The sequence below is a fragment of the Prosopis cineraria genome, unplaced genomic scaffold (assembly GCF_029017545.1).
Source record: "Prosopis cineraria cultivar Desert tree isolate PC_DT_omini unplaced genomic scaffold, ASM2901754v1 PC9, whole genome shotgun sequence".
NCBI classification, from domain to species: Eukaryota; Viridiplantae; Streptophyta; class Magnoliopsida; order Fabales; family Fabaceae; genus Prosopis; species Prosopis cineraria.
The window spans coordinates 20,245,057-20,265,106 of NW_026555340.1; the positions used below are offsets into that span (position 1 = coordinate 20,245,057).

Sequence of the window (20,050 nt, forward strand, 5' to 3'; positions counted from 1 at the left end):
CTTGTAGATAACTTTTGAAATCATCTCGCCAATCTCGGGCTAGCCCTTGTGAGACCGCATCGTATTGTACTGTCAAGCCATTCTGAGAGATCTAAGGATATTCTTTTTTGTTCCACCATAAGTATCTTTTTGGTGAGTTTGGGTAGTAGCCTTAGCCCTGATGCTATTTGAGCTAGTTCATTAGCCTCCCAATTCTGAGCTCAGGGAACATGAGTTGACATTATAATTTTAAACTCTTCCAAGATTTGAGAAGCCACAGTGTAATACATCATTAGAGTTGAGCTTGTATACTTATACTCGCCAGTTAATTGTTTGATGACTAACTGAGAATCCCCTTCTATGACCACATCACGAGCTCTCATTTCTTGAAGGATTTTAAGTCCTATGAGTAGTGCTTCATACTTAGTCTGATTGTTAGTACATTCAAAATCTAATTGAAGAAATAATACAATTTTTACCCCAATAAGAGAAGTTATTACTATCCTGGCCCCAGATGCTTGTTCAATATTAACCCATAAAACTTAAGCACCTAGGGCCCTGGATCTATTGAGAATACAGGTAGTTCTCTTTCATCTTTGGGGAGTTAGGTCGAGGAGTGATTAGTTAGAAAATCTGCTAATGCTTGGCCCTTTACTGATTTTTGAGGCAAGAATATTAATGAGAATCTTACCAAGGCCAAGCTCCATTTTTCTATACGGCTCGTTATGATTGGCTGATTAAGCATATATTTAATTAAATCAAAATGCAAAACCACATATATAATTGCATTTATTATATAATGCCTTAATTTAATACAAGCATAATATAGCGCTAAACATGCTATTTTCATAGTTGAGTATCTGGTCTCTATGAGAGTTAAACACCACTTAAATAATAGATTGCCTGTTCACGTTCCCTATCAACATTTTGGGCTAACATACAACCTATGGAAATGGCGGTGAAAGCTAAATACAATAAAAATGGGGTGTTATCCCTTAGGCTTGCTAAGACTGGAGGCCTTATTAAGTGTTCTTTAATCTTGTCAAAGGTCACTTGATGATGTCTAGTCTAAGCAAATTCTTTGATGTCTTTAAGTTTCAAGAGCTTAAAAAACTCTTTTGTCTTCCCTGTTAGATTCGGGGTAAAACGCCTGAGATAATTGACCTGACCCAATAACCTTTGAAACTCTTTCTTATTGCTTGGTATCTTTGCTTCCAAGATAGCCTGTACTTTATTCTGGTCTACTTCAATCCCCTTTTTGTAGACCAAGAATCCAAAAAAATTACCTGCAGTTACACCAAAATCACACTTAAGTAGATTTAATTTAAGGCCTACTTCCCTCATTCAGAGGAAACTCATCCTCAAATGCTCAATATGATCGTGTGCCTTCTTAGATTTAATCATTATGTCATCTATGTATACTTCCAGATGTTTTTCTATTATATCATGGAAGATGGCATTCATAGTTTTCTGATAGGTAGCCCCGATATTTTTTAGACCGAATGGCATGACTACATATTCAAATGTCCCAATAGAGCTTGGGCACCTAAAAGCAGTTTTGTGAATATCTTTCTTTATGATAAATATTTGATTATATCTAAAGAAGTAATCCATAAATGATAATAACGTGTTTCTGACCCCAGCATCTATTAACCTGTTTGTAATAAGCATTGCATACATGTCTTTAGGTATGGCCATATTTATGTTTTGAAATTTTACACAAACTCATAGCTTTTCATTTTTCTTGATTACTGGGACTATATTTAAGGGCCATTAGGCATACTTGTAACCAGCCTGTAGGCGGCATTTGATCTTCTCTTTTACTCATAACTCTACCTCGATTGACATTCTCCTGATGGGTTGTTAGTGAGGTCTGTAATTGAACTTTATAGGAAGCCTGTATTCAATCAGCTATCTCACCAGCCCTGTCATTTCATCATAGTTCCATACGAAGCAATCCTTGAACTCCTGCAGTACTTACTTGATCTCATTCTTTTGTTTGTTATTTAATAGTAAACTAATAAAAGTGATCCTTGACTCCTCTAGGGATTCGAAGTTTACTTCTTCCAGTGGATCCTGAACCTCCGGGGCTATGTCTTTAAACTTTAAAGATGTAGGGTCTTTACCTTCTAGATTTCATCTTCATATACAACTTCGGTCCCAAAGGTTTTAAGTCCATAATGTTCCAGTCTCTCTTATATGTTGTGCAACCATAGCTTCTAAATGGCCATGGCTGCTATGGCCTTTCTTTTGTCTAACTCAGTCATCTACTAGTTTTATGATGGGCTCGTGCCTTTGTGATGTTAGAGGCATTATAGCATTTGTTGTTGTTTTGTATGAAGAGACTCTATTTAGATCCTCTTGTGCCTTTTAAAATATGAATGGGCCCACATTAGTGTTACAATACCTTGCATTCACAAAGTCAGTAAATGTTGTGAATGGTTTATCTTCAGCCAATACCACTTCTACTACTTCTTCTTTCCATATGAAAAGTATTTGGTGTAATAAGGAAGGTACGCACTCATTGGTGTGGATCGAGTCCCAACCTAAGAGGGCCTAATATTGTGCTATAGTGTTGATCATGAAAAAGGCAATCAAAGAGGGTTTAGTCTCGATGTCAATCTATAATGGTAATATGTCAAGGACCTTAGAGGTGGTCTTGGTGAATCCTAAAACGTACACCTCAGTTGACATTAGGTCTTGCTTTTCTCATCCCATCTTGAGCATTATATGGGCTGCCAGTATATTCACCACTAAGTCATTATCCACTAGGACCCTAGTCATTGGCTTCTTATTGAAATGTGCCTTAATGTATAAAGGCTTCAGGTACTAGGTCATCTTAACATTCGGTTTTTCTAGGACAGCTCGCTTTGGCTTTCCTTCTATAGCTTGTAAGTTGACTTGGCAGATGGGCTCTATAACCTTCTCTTTCTGTGTCCTGTCTTTATTGGTCCATACTCTTTCTTCTCCCTTGGCTCCATTAGGCAATATTGATATGGGCTCGTGTATGTTAGCCCTGAAGAGTTCTATTCATACTAGTTCTAGGTCCTACTGGTGGTAGATCAAAATTGAGAAAGGAGCGTTAATGAAATCGTGCAGTAGAGATTAAGAGGTATCTCCCCAATGTGAATGGTCCCATCATGTTGATTTTCATTCTCACTCCCCTTGTCTTAATCCTTGGTGGACTTCTTTTTGAATATGTTAGTTTCTTGCACGTTAAGGCCTTCCTGTACCTCAATTTTCTGCTACTTTTGATATCTCTGTACAGCCTATTTTCACTAAAGATGTCATTTTTGAGTCCTAGTTAAGGTAGCTGGGAACTTCTTGTGCCTCAACTTTCCATTTTAGAGGTAGCACATTGCCAGGTGGTGTAACAAACCTGCCTAAGCCCTTAGCAACTTTTAATTTTGAAGAAAGCTTTATTGTGCTTTCTAATAGTGTTAATAGTGGTAAAGGTAGGCCATCAGGGCCTATATCCTAGCCTACCTGTGTCCCTGTGAACGATTCACCTGCTTCTGGTGGTGCTGAGTACTTAACAAAGAAGTCAAATTTACCAAACAGCTCCCCTAAACGGTCCCAAACCACTTTAAATCTATCTAGCTCTATCATTATCAATCCCCCTAGCTAATATCCCATCTTGAGGGTCATTTTTCATTCTTCTTTACATTCTACTATTTATCGATGTCTATGGTTTCTCCTAGGTAGTCCTAAACCACCATAGAGTTGTTTGGGCTCTTTGAGCTTTGCCCTTCCAAATCAACATCCTAATGTGAAGATGTGTTCCTATTGGACCGGCCCGTAGGTTTTTCTAGGCAGTCCCATACTGTTCTTGAGCTTTTTTGAGTTACTTCCTCCCTATTTTAAACATTACAGGGCCTCCCATCTCTCCGCTTACCATCATTTCTCCTAGTTCATTATCTACCAGAGTTTATCTCTACTATGTTGATTGTGGCAAATGGTGAAAACGGGTCCTTATCTATGGCCATAGATTCTTCCTTAGGGAATTTAAGAACTCCCTTATTAGTCTATCTTGGATGATATTCTTAAAGCCCCCAATAGGCCTTGGTGTTATAACTCCATGAGTGATAGTACTTATAGTATTCCTTCCCTCTTTGTTCTTCTTTCGAAGGGATTTTATGATCAGTGGGCAGGGAGATGAAGTTTTCTTTGAGGAGGAAATCGAAGGTCTCCTTTGTTTTAGTGGTGTCAAAGGTGCACTAAATGGCGTTCAATCTTTTAGGAATCTCTCCGAACTTCCTTGTCATGGCCAGGCATGTGTAGTTACTAGTAATTTTTTAATTTTGCTACCGCCATGTCAAGGTCACCAAAATAGGTTCCTGTCGTAGTTCATCAATGATGATCCTCTTCTTTGAGTAGCTCCTCATATCCCCATACTTTGGCCGTGAGCTCATAAAAATCTTAAAATTCCATCCCTTAAAACTTATTTCGAAGCTCTATATCTAGTTTTACTTATGCCAGCTTGACGAATTTAGTTTCTGAAAGCGACATATGGTACCTACTCCTCAGTTGTTTAAACCTCACCAGGTATTGGTGCACCATCTCTCCAGCTCATTAGGTAAGCTTGCAGAGTTCTACTATAATGACCTTCAACTTTGCCTTGTAGAATTGAACATGGAACTTCTACTCCATTTTCATCTAGATGATGATTGAGTTGTGAGGTAATGACATGTACCATGTGAATATCGGGCCCGTGAGAGTATTGGAGAACAATCTCAATTTTAAGTTGGCGAAATTCTTGTAACTAGCAATCTTACCATATTAGATTATGAACCTCCCAATGTGCTCTAGGGTAGATTACGTTCTGTCTCTTGAGAATAGTGTGAAGTTCGAATCCTATATCCCTGAGGGTATGGCTTTAAGAAGGTAGGGTGGCCAATTGGCCTCAGCCCTGGTTTATATATATCTTAAATAGCACCCCTTAAGGCCTCTATGTTTACCAGTCGGTTAAGAGGCTCGTTCTGATGCTTTGGGACTATTGCCATGCCCCCCGGGCTGCTTATGCCAAGCTCCTGTAAATAGTATAACAAACAGAGGATTAATGTTAGCAAAAATCTGAGGGTTTAGGGTTAAGGATGTCCCTTACAAGTAAGCGACCTCGAGGGCCAACACCTATATTGATTCCTACTTGCTGCCCTTCATGCGACCCTAAATTTGAGCCTACTTTTAGAGTGGTGATTTTTAATGATGCGGCTATGCCATCATGTAGAGCCTACATCATGATTTACTGTTGTTCTTTCTACCTACGTTTTGACATTTCCAGGGATAGTGTAAAAAACCTTTGATTCTCTTCCAGTTGCTTATCTATTCGGTCTTGAATTCCCTGTAGTACTTCTACCATAGGACTATTGGATATGATTAATGGGTTAGTTTGTCCACTTCCCAGCTTTAAGCTAAGGCTTGTGCTGCTGCTACCTGTCAATACCAGCACTATGTGCTCACGAAGTTCAGCTGGTTAGGCATCAAGCGCTAAGCGTTCTGACCTTGCGTGTGTAGAGGTTCCTTTTGGTTTGTGAGAACCAGCACCTATTTTATCAGTCCTTTTGTCTTTTCTCATACTTGCCATCTTTATTACACAGGTCCCACTAGGCATGCCAAAAAATGTGCATGGTATGAACAACAAATACCAGGCGTGTTAGAGACACTGGGTCTTAATTGATAATAAAAGGATCCCGAGCTCCCTTCATACAGTTTACTTGGATGTAAAAGATACACAAGGCTTTGGTAGAACAAGTGTTTAATTTTTATTAAAATGTGAAATGTTACAAGTCTAAATTGAACGTAAAACTAAACTAATAAAACTGAAGGCTAAAGGTGCAGAATGTGAGTCTTTGATTGAGTGTTGACTGTCTTTCTTTTGTGTCTTCATTTTTTATTTATAGTGTCAGAGTAGTGGTAGCCTCTCCTTTAAGACCTAACACGTTTTGCTAAGGAATCAGAGGTCTCACAGAACTCATGGCATGGTCTTTATTTCGTGTTCTCCATTTTTGGTAATCAGCCCATCTCACCGAGATACTTGGGCATGATGTCTGTGGATTTCAGAATTATTCAAGATCATGTCTTCTTGTGCCAACAGTCTGATGTTTGTAACTGGCAAAATTTCAGCATGTTTATTTTATTGTGGCCTTTACTGAGCTTCGAGGCCGGCCCCTTTGTTCATATTAGACCTGACTCTTTAGTTACTCAGTCTAACTAGCCCTGTGATCTATTTGAGCGACGTTTCATATTTTGGTCCAAACATATGTAAGCCTTGACAATGTTGTAATGTGGACTATAGTACGTGTTAGCTTATGTAGGTGGTATTAGAATCAAATTGAATTTTGCATGGGACTACATGAGATTGTTATTTTGTGTATGCATTTAAGTCACAAAATGAGACTAGCTATTATTGTAAGAGAGACTTATCTGCATCACACTATTTAAAGCTTGTAAAATTAGGTTGATAGTACTACGTACATCAAATAAAATTGAGTTTAATAACTGATATATAATGTAAAGGAGAGAAAGAATCAAAAACTTGAAGTTTTAAATCAAGTTATGATATTTTTATGTTAATCATACTAGTTTTTCCTTTTTTTTTTTTGTGTTGGGTTGGTTGCTTCCCATTTGAAGAAATGCTTGCAATGAGGTATCCAGGTTGTGCTTTAAGTTAGGAGCACTAAGGTGGTAGGATAAAAGTGGGGACAAGAGGGAGGCATGTCTTTTCTACCAAGAAAAAGAATGATGTGGCGTTTTAAATATTTTTCTTTTCATTTATGTAATATAAAAAATTATTTAAATTAATAAAAAATAATAAAATTATAATTTTTAAATTGAATTACTAATAATAAATGTGAGCAATATCACTCAACTAAAAAAAAAGAGAATCATTATGTTTGTTAAAAATAAAATTACAATTTTATCCTTCCTTAATTTGTGTTAAAAATAATAAAAATATATTTTTTTCATTTCATGTGCCATGTATATTACATTAATACGACATGATAATAATTATATTAATAAAATAATAGTCAATTAATGATAGGGGTTTTGAAAAACAAAATGACAAATTAAGGTGGTTAATTTTAAACATTAAAAAAATGAAGGAGGTTATATGCTATTGTTTTAAAATTCAAGAAAGTTTTTTAACATTTTAACCTACTTTTTATAAATATTCTGAGCCCTAAAACCTTGCCATACTCTAGTCACTACTGAGTCCCCAACATATGCTAACAAGTAAGTAATTTTTGTAAATAGCTACTTTCAATGTTTTTCCTATGATATTGCCTAGTTCCCAAAGAATTTCTTCATTATAGCAAGCGCGGGCAAGATAGGAACCCTAACCCACATTACAAGTTTTCTCAAAGTGTTCACCGTAGGGTTTGAAATTCAGACTCCAACATTGAACAGCAACATATAGTGACCTTGAATCACCCATAGATCTTGAAATTCAGAAGCAAGGACTTTGTGATAATGGAAAATATCGCTGAAGCTCTCGTGTAGAATCCGTTTGCTAAATCAATGAATTGTAAATTGTAATATAAAAACGAGATTTCCAAAACGCAGTTTGACGGATAAGATGGTATCAATTTTTTTTTTTTTTTTGGGTTATCCAAGAAACGCGCTTGCGTGTCTCCGTGTATAATATTTACACGTTAAGTGTTTCGATCGAAGTAAGCAATCGCATCATGTACGTTTCTATCAGTACACATCTTTATGTACACATAACCTGCTTTCTTTTAAAAAAAAATTAAAAGAAATAAAATACAATGCTTGCAAGAATTTTGAAACTATTTTCTTCACGGAACAATCACTAATTAAACACGTTTTATTTGGCCCCAAAAAAACTAAAGACAGTTTATTTCTTTAAAAAAGTAGGCTAAATATATATCTACACGTTTATTGCTTTTTTTTAATGGAAAAATACTGGGAAAAACGTACATACTTAATTTTATATATTTAAGGTATTTGTTTCTAACCCAATCAAGATATATAATATAGATTATTTATTCTATAACATGGTATAATTATTAATATTGTTAAGTATTAACACGTTAAAATTTATTTTTTTGATTTGAGATTAAATAAAATATATTAAATATATAAAGTTAAGTATTTAAATCTTGTAAAAAATGTAATTTTGGTTTCATAAACTCACTAAGATTAGGTCATACCTTGAATCTCAAAGAATAATAATTACGGAAATATTTATGAATTACATATCACTAAATGTTTATTGTTATTTTTAAGAGAAAACGCTAGCTGTGTGCATGAAATTATGGAGGTACTGAAAGTCTTCTGGAAATTTATATTTTAGATAAATTAAAATTTTATTTTTTTGTCGAAATATTAACACCATTTTTGTTTTAAAAATATAAAAAATTTATTTTGAGTAAAAAAGTATGCATAAATTTTTTTTAAAAAAATATTTTAGTTAGATTTAACTTTTTAATCAAAATATTTCATAAAAATAAGGGGCAAAACAGAAAACATAATATTTAATATATCTTTTTAGAACATAAAAATAACATTTATTTTGAACCATAAATTTTTTTCTCATTTGTGACATTTAGTATAATTTTTTTTTTCTTTGTGCGAATGCATAAGAGTGGGAGTAGGTGAAGCCCCTAAGTAGTTTGAAAACTTTGTTATATAATTGGAACCTGAAATTGAAACTTATGTTTTATTTTGAGTAAAAAAAGTATGCATAAATTTTTTTAAAAAAATATTTTAGTTAGATTTAACTTTTTAATCAAAATATTTCATAAAAATAAGGGGCAAAACAGAAAACATAATATTTAATATATCTTTTTAGAACATAAAAATAACATTTATTTTGAACCATAAATTTTTTTCTCATTTGTGACATTTAGTATAATTTTTTTTTCTTTTTGCAAATGCATAAGAGTGGGAGTAGGTGAAGCCCCTAAGTAGTTTAAAAACTTTGTTATATAATTGGAACCTCAAATTGAAACTTATGTTTTATTTGCTTTTGAAACTCTTGAATTTTGAATTATTCAAATTGATATTTTGACTCATTTTTTTAAAAAATTTTGTTTGAAACTTAAATTCATTAATTAATTCAATGTTAGACCTAACTGTTATTTTTTCTTAGTTATTTTTCTTGGTTATTTATGAGTTTTTTTAGCTAGTTAAGAAATCAATATTCATGAGTCATGACAAAAGTTAGTTGGAGGAAAAAAAAAATTTGTAAAAATATCACTGAAGGATCATTGAGACAATTTAATACTACTCTGATCCCAAATTATAGAGTATTTTTAAATGAGTTTCTCTATTCTAAAATATAATACACCTTGAGTAGATTAAAATTTTATTAAATGTACCAATTTCAATATTATTCTTTCTCTTTCTATAATTAATTTCAATCTTTTCTATTTTTAATATATTAAATAATGTGTATTTTTAAAAGTTTATATTTTTATTTTGAAAAGATAAGATTATTAAGTGTACTTAAAGAGGTTTATTGGCATGTAAAATTTTATCTAAAAGTGTCTTATAATTTGGGACGGAGGGAGTATCAAATAAGAATTAAAAGATTCAAAAATATCAATATAGGATTATGGGACTGATTATTTGGAAATAATTTTAGATGAAAAAAGATTATAATGCCCCATCTTTTCTTTTCTTTTTTCTTTTTTACCTTGTCAATTGGCGAATGATTTCTTATTAAATATGAGTGTGTAGTTATTAAAACATGATCTACACTTGTTCCTTCCCACAACCAAGCTTTTTTATGTTTTTAAACTTGTCAATTAGTAAATAATTTCTTATTAAATGTGAATGGTACTAATTAATTAATTAATGATTACTTGTTAATTGAAAAAGAAAAGTAGGAGTATTATAGTTTTTTCCCTTCAAAAATTATGTTCAAATCAGTCCACTAATCTTGTAGTGATATTTTAAATTTTTTTGGTCCTTGTTGGATATTACATTGGCTCAACAATCTGTGAATGATATTTTCTCAAACTCATAGGAGAATAAATCATTATTGATATTCCTAAAATTTTTATCTATATTTTCTTAAATTATAATTGTATCACCTTAAATGAGGATATAGGCAAACATATTTGGTGATAACGTCAACAAACATGAATCATAATGTTAAAATGTAATAATTATAACTCATTTTTATATTTTAATTTCTTTTTTAAAATTTAAAATTATTTTTTATCACTCATAGATATCTTTCTTTTGGAAGTAATTCTTTTATTGCTCATAGATAACTCTCTAAACTAGAATTTGATTTGAATTTTAACTTATTATGTTTTGAGAGACGAACTCTTTTTATTAGACACAATGCTCGTTGTTAAATTTAGACTTATTTTATTGTTACCTTTATACGTTTCATTATTATAATATAATTCGATAAGTATTATATTATTCTAAACTGAATTATCTTTTAACTACTGTGTTCAGTGTATACACCAAAAGTTTAATTGTTATCAGAGGCATGTGTATCACATACAGATATACTCATATAAGGCCTTAATTCTTTATACATAAGATTTATTATTTAAATTAATACCAAATATTGAGGATAAAAGCGGCAATTTTTCAGGTCAAAAACCCAAAATAAAAGCATCCCCAAGCAAACGCCACCGAAAAACGCAACTGCCGGTTCACGTTCACCGTGGAACTCGAACTCGGAAGCAAAAGCCAGGCAGCCCAAAAAAAAAAAAAGCACACGGCGGGACGTTAGTTATATTCCTTTGTTCTGTATTTCTACTTATAAAGTAAAGAAACTATTTATTTTCATTCTTTTAAATTTTTATTAAATAATTAGAAATTTATTAAATATTAGATTATTTTATTTTTAAGTATATATATTTAATTCATAGGGGTAAGATTAAAAATTGAATAAATTTTTAAATAGAGTTAGTAAGGTTTAAAGTTTTTTTATTCTTATAAAAATACTGAAAGTAATTTATAAATAAGATAAAAAAGAATGAATATATTATATTAAATTATGTGCAAATGTCCTCTTGTTAAAACTTAAAAGCAATCATGTTGGAATCGGCAAGTCAAATTACAATCAAATATTAAATATTGATATATTTTACAATGATAATCCAAACCTTGATTTCATGATATTCTGGAGGAGTAATTCCTCCTACTAGACCTAATTAATGATATTTGATTTTATATTTTATATATTGGTTTTAATTTTTCTTAATTTTAATTATTATTTCCACGTAAAATGATCATCATTTAAAGAATGTATCCATCACTAGATATCGTTTTTTAACTAAATCCCCAAAAAAAAAAAGAAAAAAAAGGAGAGAGAAGAAAACAATGTACATGTGAGGAAAGAGGATGCCCTGGGTCCTAACCGACTAGCCGAATAATATTATTGTTCATATTTACTTCTCTGAATAAAATAAAATAAAAGAGTATGATAAAACTTTTAGTTCTCTAAGTTTATCTCAATTTAATAATTTATTAAATCTGCAGTAATTATTGATTTTATTTTTTTATTTAAAGGATAGATAAGATAGAAAAGCCAGCAGCAGCTAAAAATAAAATTTTTATTCTTATTTAAATTTATATTACATTTCTTCTCGTGGTTAATAACTTTAAATATGAATAATATTAAAAAATTTAATTAATATTTCAACAATTGACTTATATTGAAGACTATCTATTTTTAATAGAAGACATCTCATAAAGAGAGTACATCCTTGTACACAAACAAGAAATAACTTGCCATGTTGTTGTTTTTTTTTTTTGAAAAATTGCCATAAAATCCCTCTTTGGGAGGAAAATTATTTTGAGGGACCAAGATCAATTTAAGGACCAAATGCACCTCAAGCCTATGACTTCGCATACCAAACTTATGACCTTATACCCCAAACTTATTACCTTGTATTCCAAGCCTATCTTGCACAACAAAATTATATGTCACTGTTAGCCTTTGAAAATTTCATGTAATTTGTATGCTTGTGGTCTGAACAATTTGTTATGCATGTTAATATTTTTTTGTAGACTGTCACTTTCAAAATAATAAGTTATATTTTTATGAAATTTATACCTTTATGATGAGCAAAATAATAGGCTTGATGTGAAAGATCATGGGTTTGATATAGAAGATAATAGGCTTGGAGTGTAAAATCAGGTTTAGTGTGCATTTTTATTGGCTTGGGGTGCATTTAGTTCCTAAATTAGCCTTGATCTCTCAAAATAATTTCCCTCGAGAAAGAATTTACTGGCAATTTTGCCTTTTTTAAAAAAATAAGAACGCAATATTTAATAATTAAGATGTTGGAAGTATATTTTCATCACAGACACGCAATCACTAATTAAAACAAAATAATATCTACGCGTTGACTGTTACACTGTACCTTCAAGCCAAACATTGTATCGTGAGTGGCGGAAATTGTTTAGATTAGGAATGAGTTTGCATCAGCTTCCATCTTTTCTGTCGACCGACTATCACACGTTTTAGATACGCAATGAAGTTCTATAAGTTTAAGGGAAAACGACAGAATTGAAGACCTTATTAAAATAAAAAAATATAACAACCTTTGAGTATAAATTCATGAAATTCCAACTGTAAATTCCTGAAATATTACAACTTAAAAATATCTTTAGTAAGTCATGGAAGATAAACTAGAAGAAACTTGTGTGGATAAAGAATATAGTTAGATTTTTATTAACATCAAGAGTCAGATTGTATTAATTTTAAAAATTTAGAGAATGATTTACAAAATAAATAAGTTCAAAACTTATGATATTATTGAATATAAAGTGTGAAGATAATTTGCTCATCTATATACAAAACAAAATAGTAATATTTATGCGTTGACTGTTTGACTGTATCTTCAAGTTGACTGTTTAACTGTATCTTCAAGTTGACTGTTTGACTGTTTCTTCGAGACAAACACTGTATCGTACGTGGCGGAAATTGTTTAGATTGGAAATGAGGAATGAGTTGAATTAGTTCCTATCTTTTACATGTCGACCAACGACCACCAAAAATTCTTGCGCAGTGCCGTGTGCCATGTCAGATCCGAACAAAAACATATAGGTTAAAATGCATAACAGTCCCTAAACTTTGATATAATTACAAATAACTCTTTTTACCTTTAAACATGCAAAGTTAACCCACTAACATTTAATTTTATTTTTTGAAACCCCTATTGTTAATTATATTTTTTTCACGAGGGTTAAAATATCATTTAATTAAAAAATATTATTAAATAAAATATTATATTTTAAAACTATGACTAATCAACTTTTTACATTTTTTTGATAGTTGAGGCATTGATAGCCAAAAAAATGTGATTATCACTGTATAAAATTTTAAATATTTACCTTTTATTAGTTTTATTAATTTTTTATTACCAATGATACATAGTTTTATTGTATTAAAAGATAAATTAATCTAACCTAGTAATATTTAAAATTTTAAATATTTTAATTATGTGCATTACTGTTAACTAATGTAAAACTCGAATAAAAGAAAAATAATGAATTGATAATTAAACAATTTGATGAACAATATAACTCCAACTTGGAGAATAAATCATCAATCCCAAAAACACTTTAAGATAAGGAGGACCTTTGTTAACATTTTTAGAGGTGGGATGCAACCCCCTACTCAACTTAACAATGTCCCTTTATATGATGCAACCCCCTACTCAACTTAACAATGTCCCTTTATATAAACTTTTAGTGTCACCAACAAATCTAGTGATTAACTCTAATCACTTATAACATTCCTTTATAATATTCCAACAATTACATTAATCTAATAGGAAAATATAAATAAAATTTTTTCCTTTAAAAGAATAAAACTATGCACTGTTGATAACACAGAAGTATGAATAAAACTAATATAAATGTAAATATTAAAAATTTTATACAATAATAACGAAATTTTTTCTTATCAATGCCTCAACTATTCAAAAAATATAAAAAATTGATTATAAATATTTCTACAATATAATATTGTTTAATAATATTTTTGATATAAATGGTATTTTAATCCCTTTAAAAAATAATATAATTAACAATAGGGGCTTTGAAAAATAAAATTAAAGGTTAAGGAGTTTAATTTTAAACTTTTAAAGATGGGGTCATATGCAATTACTTTAAAGTTCAAGGAAGTTTTATGTATTTTAGTCAAATATATAATATCATAATTAATTCTTGGTTTTCAAAAATTGGTAGTTGAAATTTCAATTTTTTTAAGAAAATTTATATATTTTTAATTTTATCCTTATTAAATACCCTATATAAATATTTTGATAATGATAATTAAAATTTTAATGTATTATTTTTTTCAAAAAATAACAAATAAAATAGGGGTATAATTGCAAAAAATAATTACAAAATTTGCTCAATGCTCTATATTTTGGATTAAGTAAAACTTTTAAAAAATATCTTATATTGTGATTCAGAAGAAGTATTTTAAAAGATATCTTATATTGTAATTCGGAAGAAGTATCTCATAAAAATATGCCATATCATATAGTTATAAGTATAAATTGATTTTGTTATATTGATGATGTTAGCAAGAGAGAGAAAAATAACAAATTAAAGAGATACGTTATTTCAAAAAAAAAATCATTAGAATTCTAATAGTAATATATAACATTTTATTTTATTAAAATGATGTAATTTTATTAATGATAACATTGAAGACCTTATAAAAAAGTTAATAAAAAAACCCTTTGAATTATCTTTAGCAAATCCTAGAAGATGAACTAGAAGAAACTTGTGTAGATGAATAAGATTTCTAAAAATTAAAATTCAAATTTTCCATCTACAGTAATTTTACAATGACGTTAGATTTGTTTATTAGTATATATAAGGCAGACACTTAATCCTTCCTATTTTATGAATCATATTTTGGTAAAATTGGGAATACCCGGCCAGTTCATAAATTTTTTTTGTGAACATCCATTTAGTAAATACATTTGAAAAAAATATAAATAAATATTTATTGAGTATAATAATGAGGGAAATTTTAAAATAAACTCATTATCATTTATTAAATACAGTTTGAAATTAAGTTTAATAAAAAGTTAAAAACAATTAATTAAATTTATTTTTTTGTAGAAATTAAAAGCAACGTAGCAGTCGTCAAAGTGAGATACATTGGGGGTAGTAAAATGTGTGTTTTGATAGAGTGAAATATATTATGTTATGAGACACTAAATCACTGTAAAAAATGTTTTTTATCCGATCACTCTAAAAAATATATTATAGAAAGAGATGGAGGCAGTATTTTTGTAGTTGTGTTAGAACATTCGATTTATATGAATAGTAATTTTATAATAATTAATCATAACTTATTTCTACGATTTTTAAACATTATAATGAATTGTATATCTTAAAATAATTTTATTCACTCTCTAAAGTATGGAGTAAACTTCCCGCCAACAGGTTTCATCACCTAACTTAATGGTAGCGGTCCAAAAAAGCAAAACAATGATAATTGTCATCGTCTCTAGTCTAAATTCTTTTACCCAATTCTTACCCACTTAAGAGGAAATCTCAATTCTCCTCGATCTAATAAATCTTAAATTTTTTCACGTAAAATTTTTTCTAAATAATTTCTTATTTTAAAAAATAAAATATTCATATTAGTTTTTGTCAAAAACTCTACCAAATCGATTATTTTTTTATTTAAATAAATTTCATAGATGAACACAAGTTTGTAAATAACAAAATCGCTCCGATGAAAACATACACTCCATTTTTGTTTTTTTGTTTTGCCAAAACATTCCCTTAACCCTCTATTCAAAATTGAGAATATTTGAACAATATCCATTATTTATAACAAACAAAATAGACTAACAGTGATTCCTTGTAGTAGAACGATTGAAAAATAAAGCATCTAATTTAATTGTATGTAAATGCAAAAAAGATGCTGGTGGGCCACCAACTCTAGCTTTAAAGAAGGGGGAAAAGAACTGAAAAGACATGCGTGAGGTCAGATACGCGCCATTGGAGCGTTCCGCGAGACCTCGGTGTCCCAGTTCAAACCACGAAGTTCCTACGCAAAGGCCACACTTTGTATAACTTCTTCTTCAGGTAAGCTACTCTATATAAAGTGTTTAATTTGCACCATCTTTCCATCGTCTCATATTCACCACCCTACTGTATTATTAAGCTTTCATCATCATATCTTCGGGTTGCTCCATTCGAAACACTCTCGTCATCTCTACTATATTCTTCAGGTTCATCAAAAACTCTTCTGCCTCCATATTTCATTTACGTAGTACTATTAAGCGTTTATATATAGCATTATGTACTATTAAGGCTTTAAGATCTTCAGCTCTTCGCATATCCGATCCGTCAGTCTTAATTCTATTTTATTATTGCTATATAACCTTTCAGATCTTACGTTGTCTCTGTCATCTCTCATTGCCTTCTTCAGTTACTGCATTGAAATTTCACAGCCTTGTATGTGTTGTGTAAGCGTTCAGTTAACTTGTTGAGCTCGTTGCCCAAACAAGAATCTATCATCTCTCTTATTGTATACTAGTTAGTTTCTACCTATCAAAAAGAAAATTAAATATAATGGCATTTGTGACCAATTTGGAGACAATACAAACACTTCTGGCTGCCCCAAAGAATCTCAGCAAACCAAACAAAAAATGGCATTTTGCGTTTGTTAGCATATATTGTTCCAGAGCTCTCTTGTCTCACTTCAAATCCAATTTGCTTCTCCCCATCACCACCGACACCAAAAAGAAGAACAAGCCTGAGTTGTCACCTTCTTCCTCCTACACCGTCATTGATTTAAACCCAAATCATTCCTTTAGCGTTACTCAAACCACCCTCAGTCATCTCGTGAAGGAGAAGAATATAGAAACTCTGCAAAATCTTGGTGGGGTCCATGGTGTCGTCTCTGCTCTAAAAACCGACGTAAATTATGGAGTCAAAGGCGGTGATGATGATGACGATTCCAATGACGTCATTCAGCGGCGTGACGCGTTTGGTTCTAACAACTACGCAAAACCACCTACGAGAGGTTTCCTTCACTTTGTGATTGAAGGCTTCAAGGATCCAACCATTCTGATTCTCTTGGTTTGTGCTGCTCTGTCTCTTGGCTTTGGCATCAAAGAGAAAGGAATCAAGGAAGGCTGGTATGAAGGTGGAAGCATCTTTGTTGCCGTTTTTCTTGTCATTGTTGTGTCTTCCATCAGTAACTATAAACAGAACAGACAATTTGACAAGTTGTCCCAAGTTAGCAATAATATCCAAGTTGATGTTCTACGCAGTGGTCGCCGGCAACAAATTTCTATATACGACATCGTGGTCGGTGATGTTGTGTGGTTGAAGATTGGAGACCAAGTTCCCGCTGATGGCTTATTCTTGGAAGGCCATTCTCTGCAAGTTGATGAGTCAAGCATGACAGGGGAGAGCGACCATGTAGAAATTAACGGAGATAAAATCCCGTTTTTGTTCTCTGGCACAAAAGTGGCTGATGGGTTCGCCAAAATGCTCGTTACTGCTGTTGGGATGAACACGACATGGGGTCAAATGATGTCTACGATAAGCAGAGACAACAATGAAGAAACCCCTTTGCAAGAACGCCTTAATAAGCTTACTACAGCAATAGGCAAGATTGGTTTGGCTGTGGCTTTTCTTGTTCTTGTTGTTGTGTTAGTTCGATACTTCACAGGGAACACAACAGATGAGAATGGGAATAAAGAGTTCAATGGGAGCAACACCAAGTTTAATGACATCATGAATGGAGTTGTCAGAATTGTTGCTGCTGCAGTCACTATTGTTGTTGTTGCAATTCCAGAAGGGCTCCCTTTGGCTGTGACTTTGACACTAGCTTATTCCATGAAGAAGATGATGGTTGACATGGCTATGGTGAGGAAGCTCTCTGCTTGTGAGACTATGGGATCTGCTACAACCATATGCACCGATAAGACTGGGACTCTCACACTTAATCAGATGAAAGTGACTAAGTTCTGGCTTGGAAAAGAACTCATCGAAGGGAAGGCTCATACATCATCATTAGTAAATTCAAATGTTCTTCAGTTGATCCAAGAAGGGGTTGCCCTTAACACAACAGGTAGTGTTTATAAGTCTAAATCAATAGATCCTGAATATGAATTTACAGGTAGTCCAACAGAAAAGGCCATTCTTTCATGGGCTGTTCTTGAATTGAACATGAACATGAAGGAGTTGACACAAAACTGCACCATCCTTCATGTGGAAGCCTTCAATTCAAAGAAGAAGAGAAGTGGGGTTTTGATTAGAAGGAAAGCAGACAACCAAGTCCATGCACATTGGAAAGGAGCAGCTGAAATGGTACTAAGATTATGCTCAAAGTACTACGATGCTTCCGGCAATATAAAAGAACTTGACAACAGCAGTCGGTTGGTGTTTGAGCAAATCATTCAAGGAATGGCGGCTAGTAGCCTCAGATGTATTGCTTTTGCACACACAAAAGTAGCTGAAGAAAATGATGGAGGAGTCCAAAAGGTAAAAGAAGATGGCCTCACCCTCTTAGGAGTTGTTGGTATTAAGGATCCATGTCGTCCAGGTGTCAAGAAAGCTGTAAATGATTGCCAACAAGCAGGAGTAAATGTGAAGATGATCACAGGAGACAATGTTTTCACAGCCAAAGCCATAGCCACAGAATGTGGTATTCTCCATCCAAATCAAGACACATTAAAAGCTATAATTGAAGGTGAGGTATTTCGAAACTTATCTCCCGAAGAGAGACTAGATAGGGTGGAGAAAATTTGTGTGATGGCACGATCCTCCCCATTTGACAAGCTCCTTATGGTTCAATGCCTCAAACAGAGAGGCCATGTAGTTGCAGTCACAGGAGATGGCACAAATGATGCACCCGCATTAAAGGAAGCTGATATAGGACTTTCGATGGGGATTCAAGGCACTGAAGTTGCAAAGGAAAGCTCAGATATAGTTATCTTGGATGATAATTTTGCCTCAGTTGTGACAGTTCTAAAGTGGGGAAGATGTGTCTATAACAATATCCAAAAGTTCATTCAGTTTCAACTGACGGTAAATGTTGCGGCACTTGCAATCAACTTTGTCGCTGCAGTATCAGCAGGAGAAGTGCCATTAACAGCAGTTCAACTCTTGTGGGTGAACTTGATAATGGACACCTTGGGTGCTCTAGCTCTGGCAACGGAGAAGCCTACAACGGAGTTACTTAACAAACCCCCAGTGGGTAGAACTGAGCCTCTTATCACCAACATCATGTGGAGAAATCTATTAGCCCAAGCTTTATACCAGATCACAATTCTCTTGACATTACAATTCAAAGGTGAGGCTATATTTAGGGTGAGTTCAGAGGTAAATGACACTTTGATTTTCAACACATTTGTGTTATGCCAAGTGTTTAATGAGTTTAATGCAAGGAAGCTAGAGAAGAAGAATGTGTTCAAGGGGATTCACAAGAACAAGTTGTTTCTAGGAATCATAGGGATAACCATCGTGCTTCAAGTATTGATGGTTGAGTTTCTAAAGAAATTTGCAGATACTGAGAGGTTAAACTGGGGACAATGGGGTGCTTGCATTTTAATGGCAGCTATTTCTTGGCCTATTGGTTGGGTTGTGAAGTTCATTCCTGTGCCAAGAAAACCACTGTTCACCTTCTTGAACATGAAGAAGAAGCAATGAACACAATTGCTTGCATGTATGGGACTTTCATGGGATCTGATATTTGTTGTTGATGGTTTGATCAATATTTTGTATTTTTTTTTTTTTTATTATTATATATTTGATTGATTGAAAGTTAATAAACGGTTTGATTCAGAGGAGCAAATCGATTTGCTATATCTTATATATATCTTTCTTTGTTGTTAGATTTTTATGTATTTCACGTCCGAACACCAACAAATATTTTCAGTTCATATATATTTATATGTATAAAGAAGCCATACTATTCGTGAAAATTACAAAGAAGTTATGATAAATTTATTCACGTAATTATGAGATTTCAATTTTCATCCCTCTAAAACAATTAAAAACAGTCCTCATTAAAGACATCTCTAAACCATCCGAAAGAAAATTGAATTTGAGGTACGGTCCAAATTTTCTTATTTTTGAACTATAT

General features: G+C 32.3%; 1 protein-coding gene across 2 annotated transcripts; it reads left to right on the forward strand.

Moving 5' to 3' along the window:
* The first annotated feature begins 16,080 nt into the window (after positions 1–16,080).
* LOC129319470 (putative calcium-transporting ATPase 13, plasma membrane-type) lies at positions 16,081–19,775 on the forward strand. 2 transcript variants are annotated; one of them, XM_054964546.1, is made up of 2 exons: positions 16,081–17,093; positions 17,229–19,775. In XM_054964546.1, the coding sequence occupies exons 1-2, from the start codon at positions 16,525–16,527 to the stop codon at positions 19,612–19,614; spliced, it is 2,955 nt and encodes a 984-aa protein (XP_054820521.1). In that variant the 5' UTR covers positions 16,081–16,524; the 3' UTR covers positions 19,615–19,775. The 2 variants fall into 2 exon arrangements, with proteins under 2 accessions (XP_054820521.1, XP_054820520.1); XM_054964545.1 differs by having other exon boundaries at positions 16,133–16,181; positions 16,342–19,775.
* Positions 19,776–20,050: the final 275 nt, after the last annotated feature.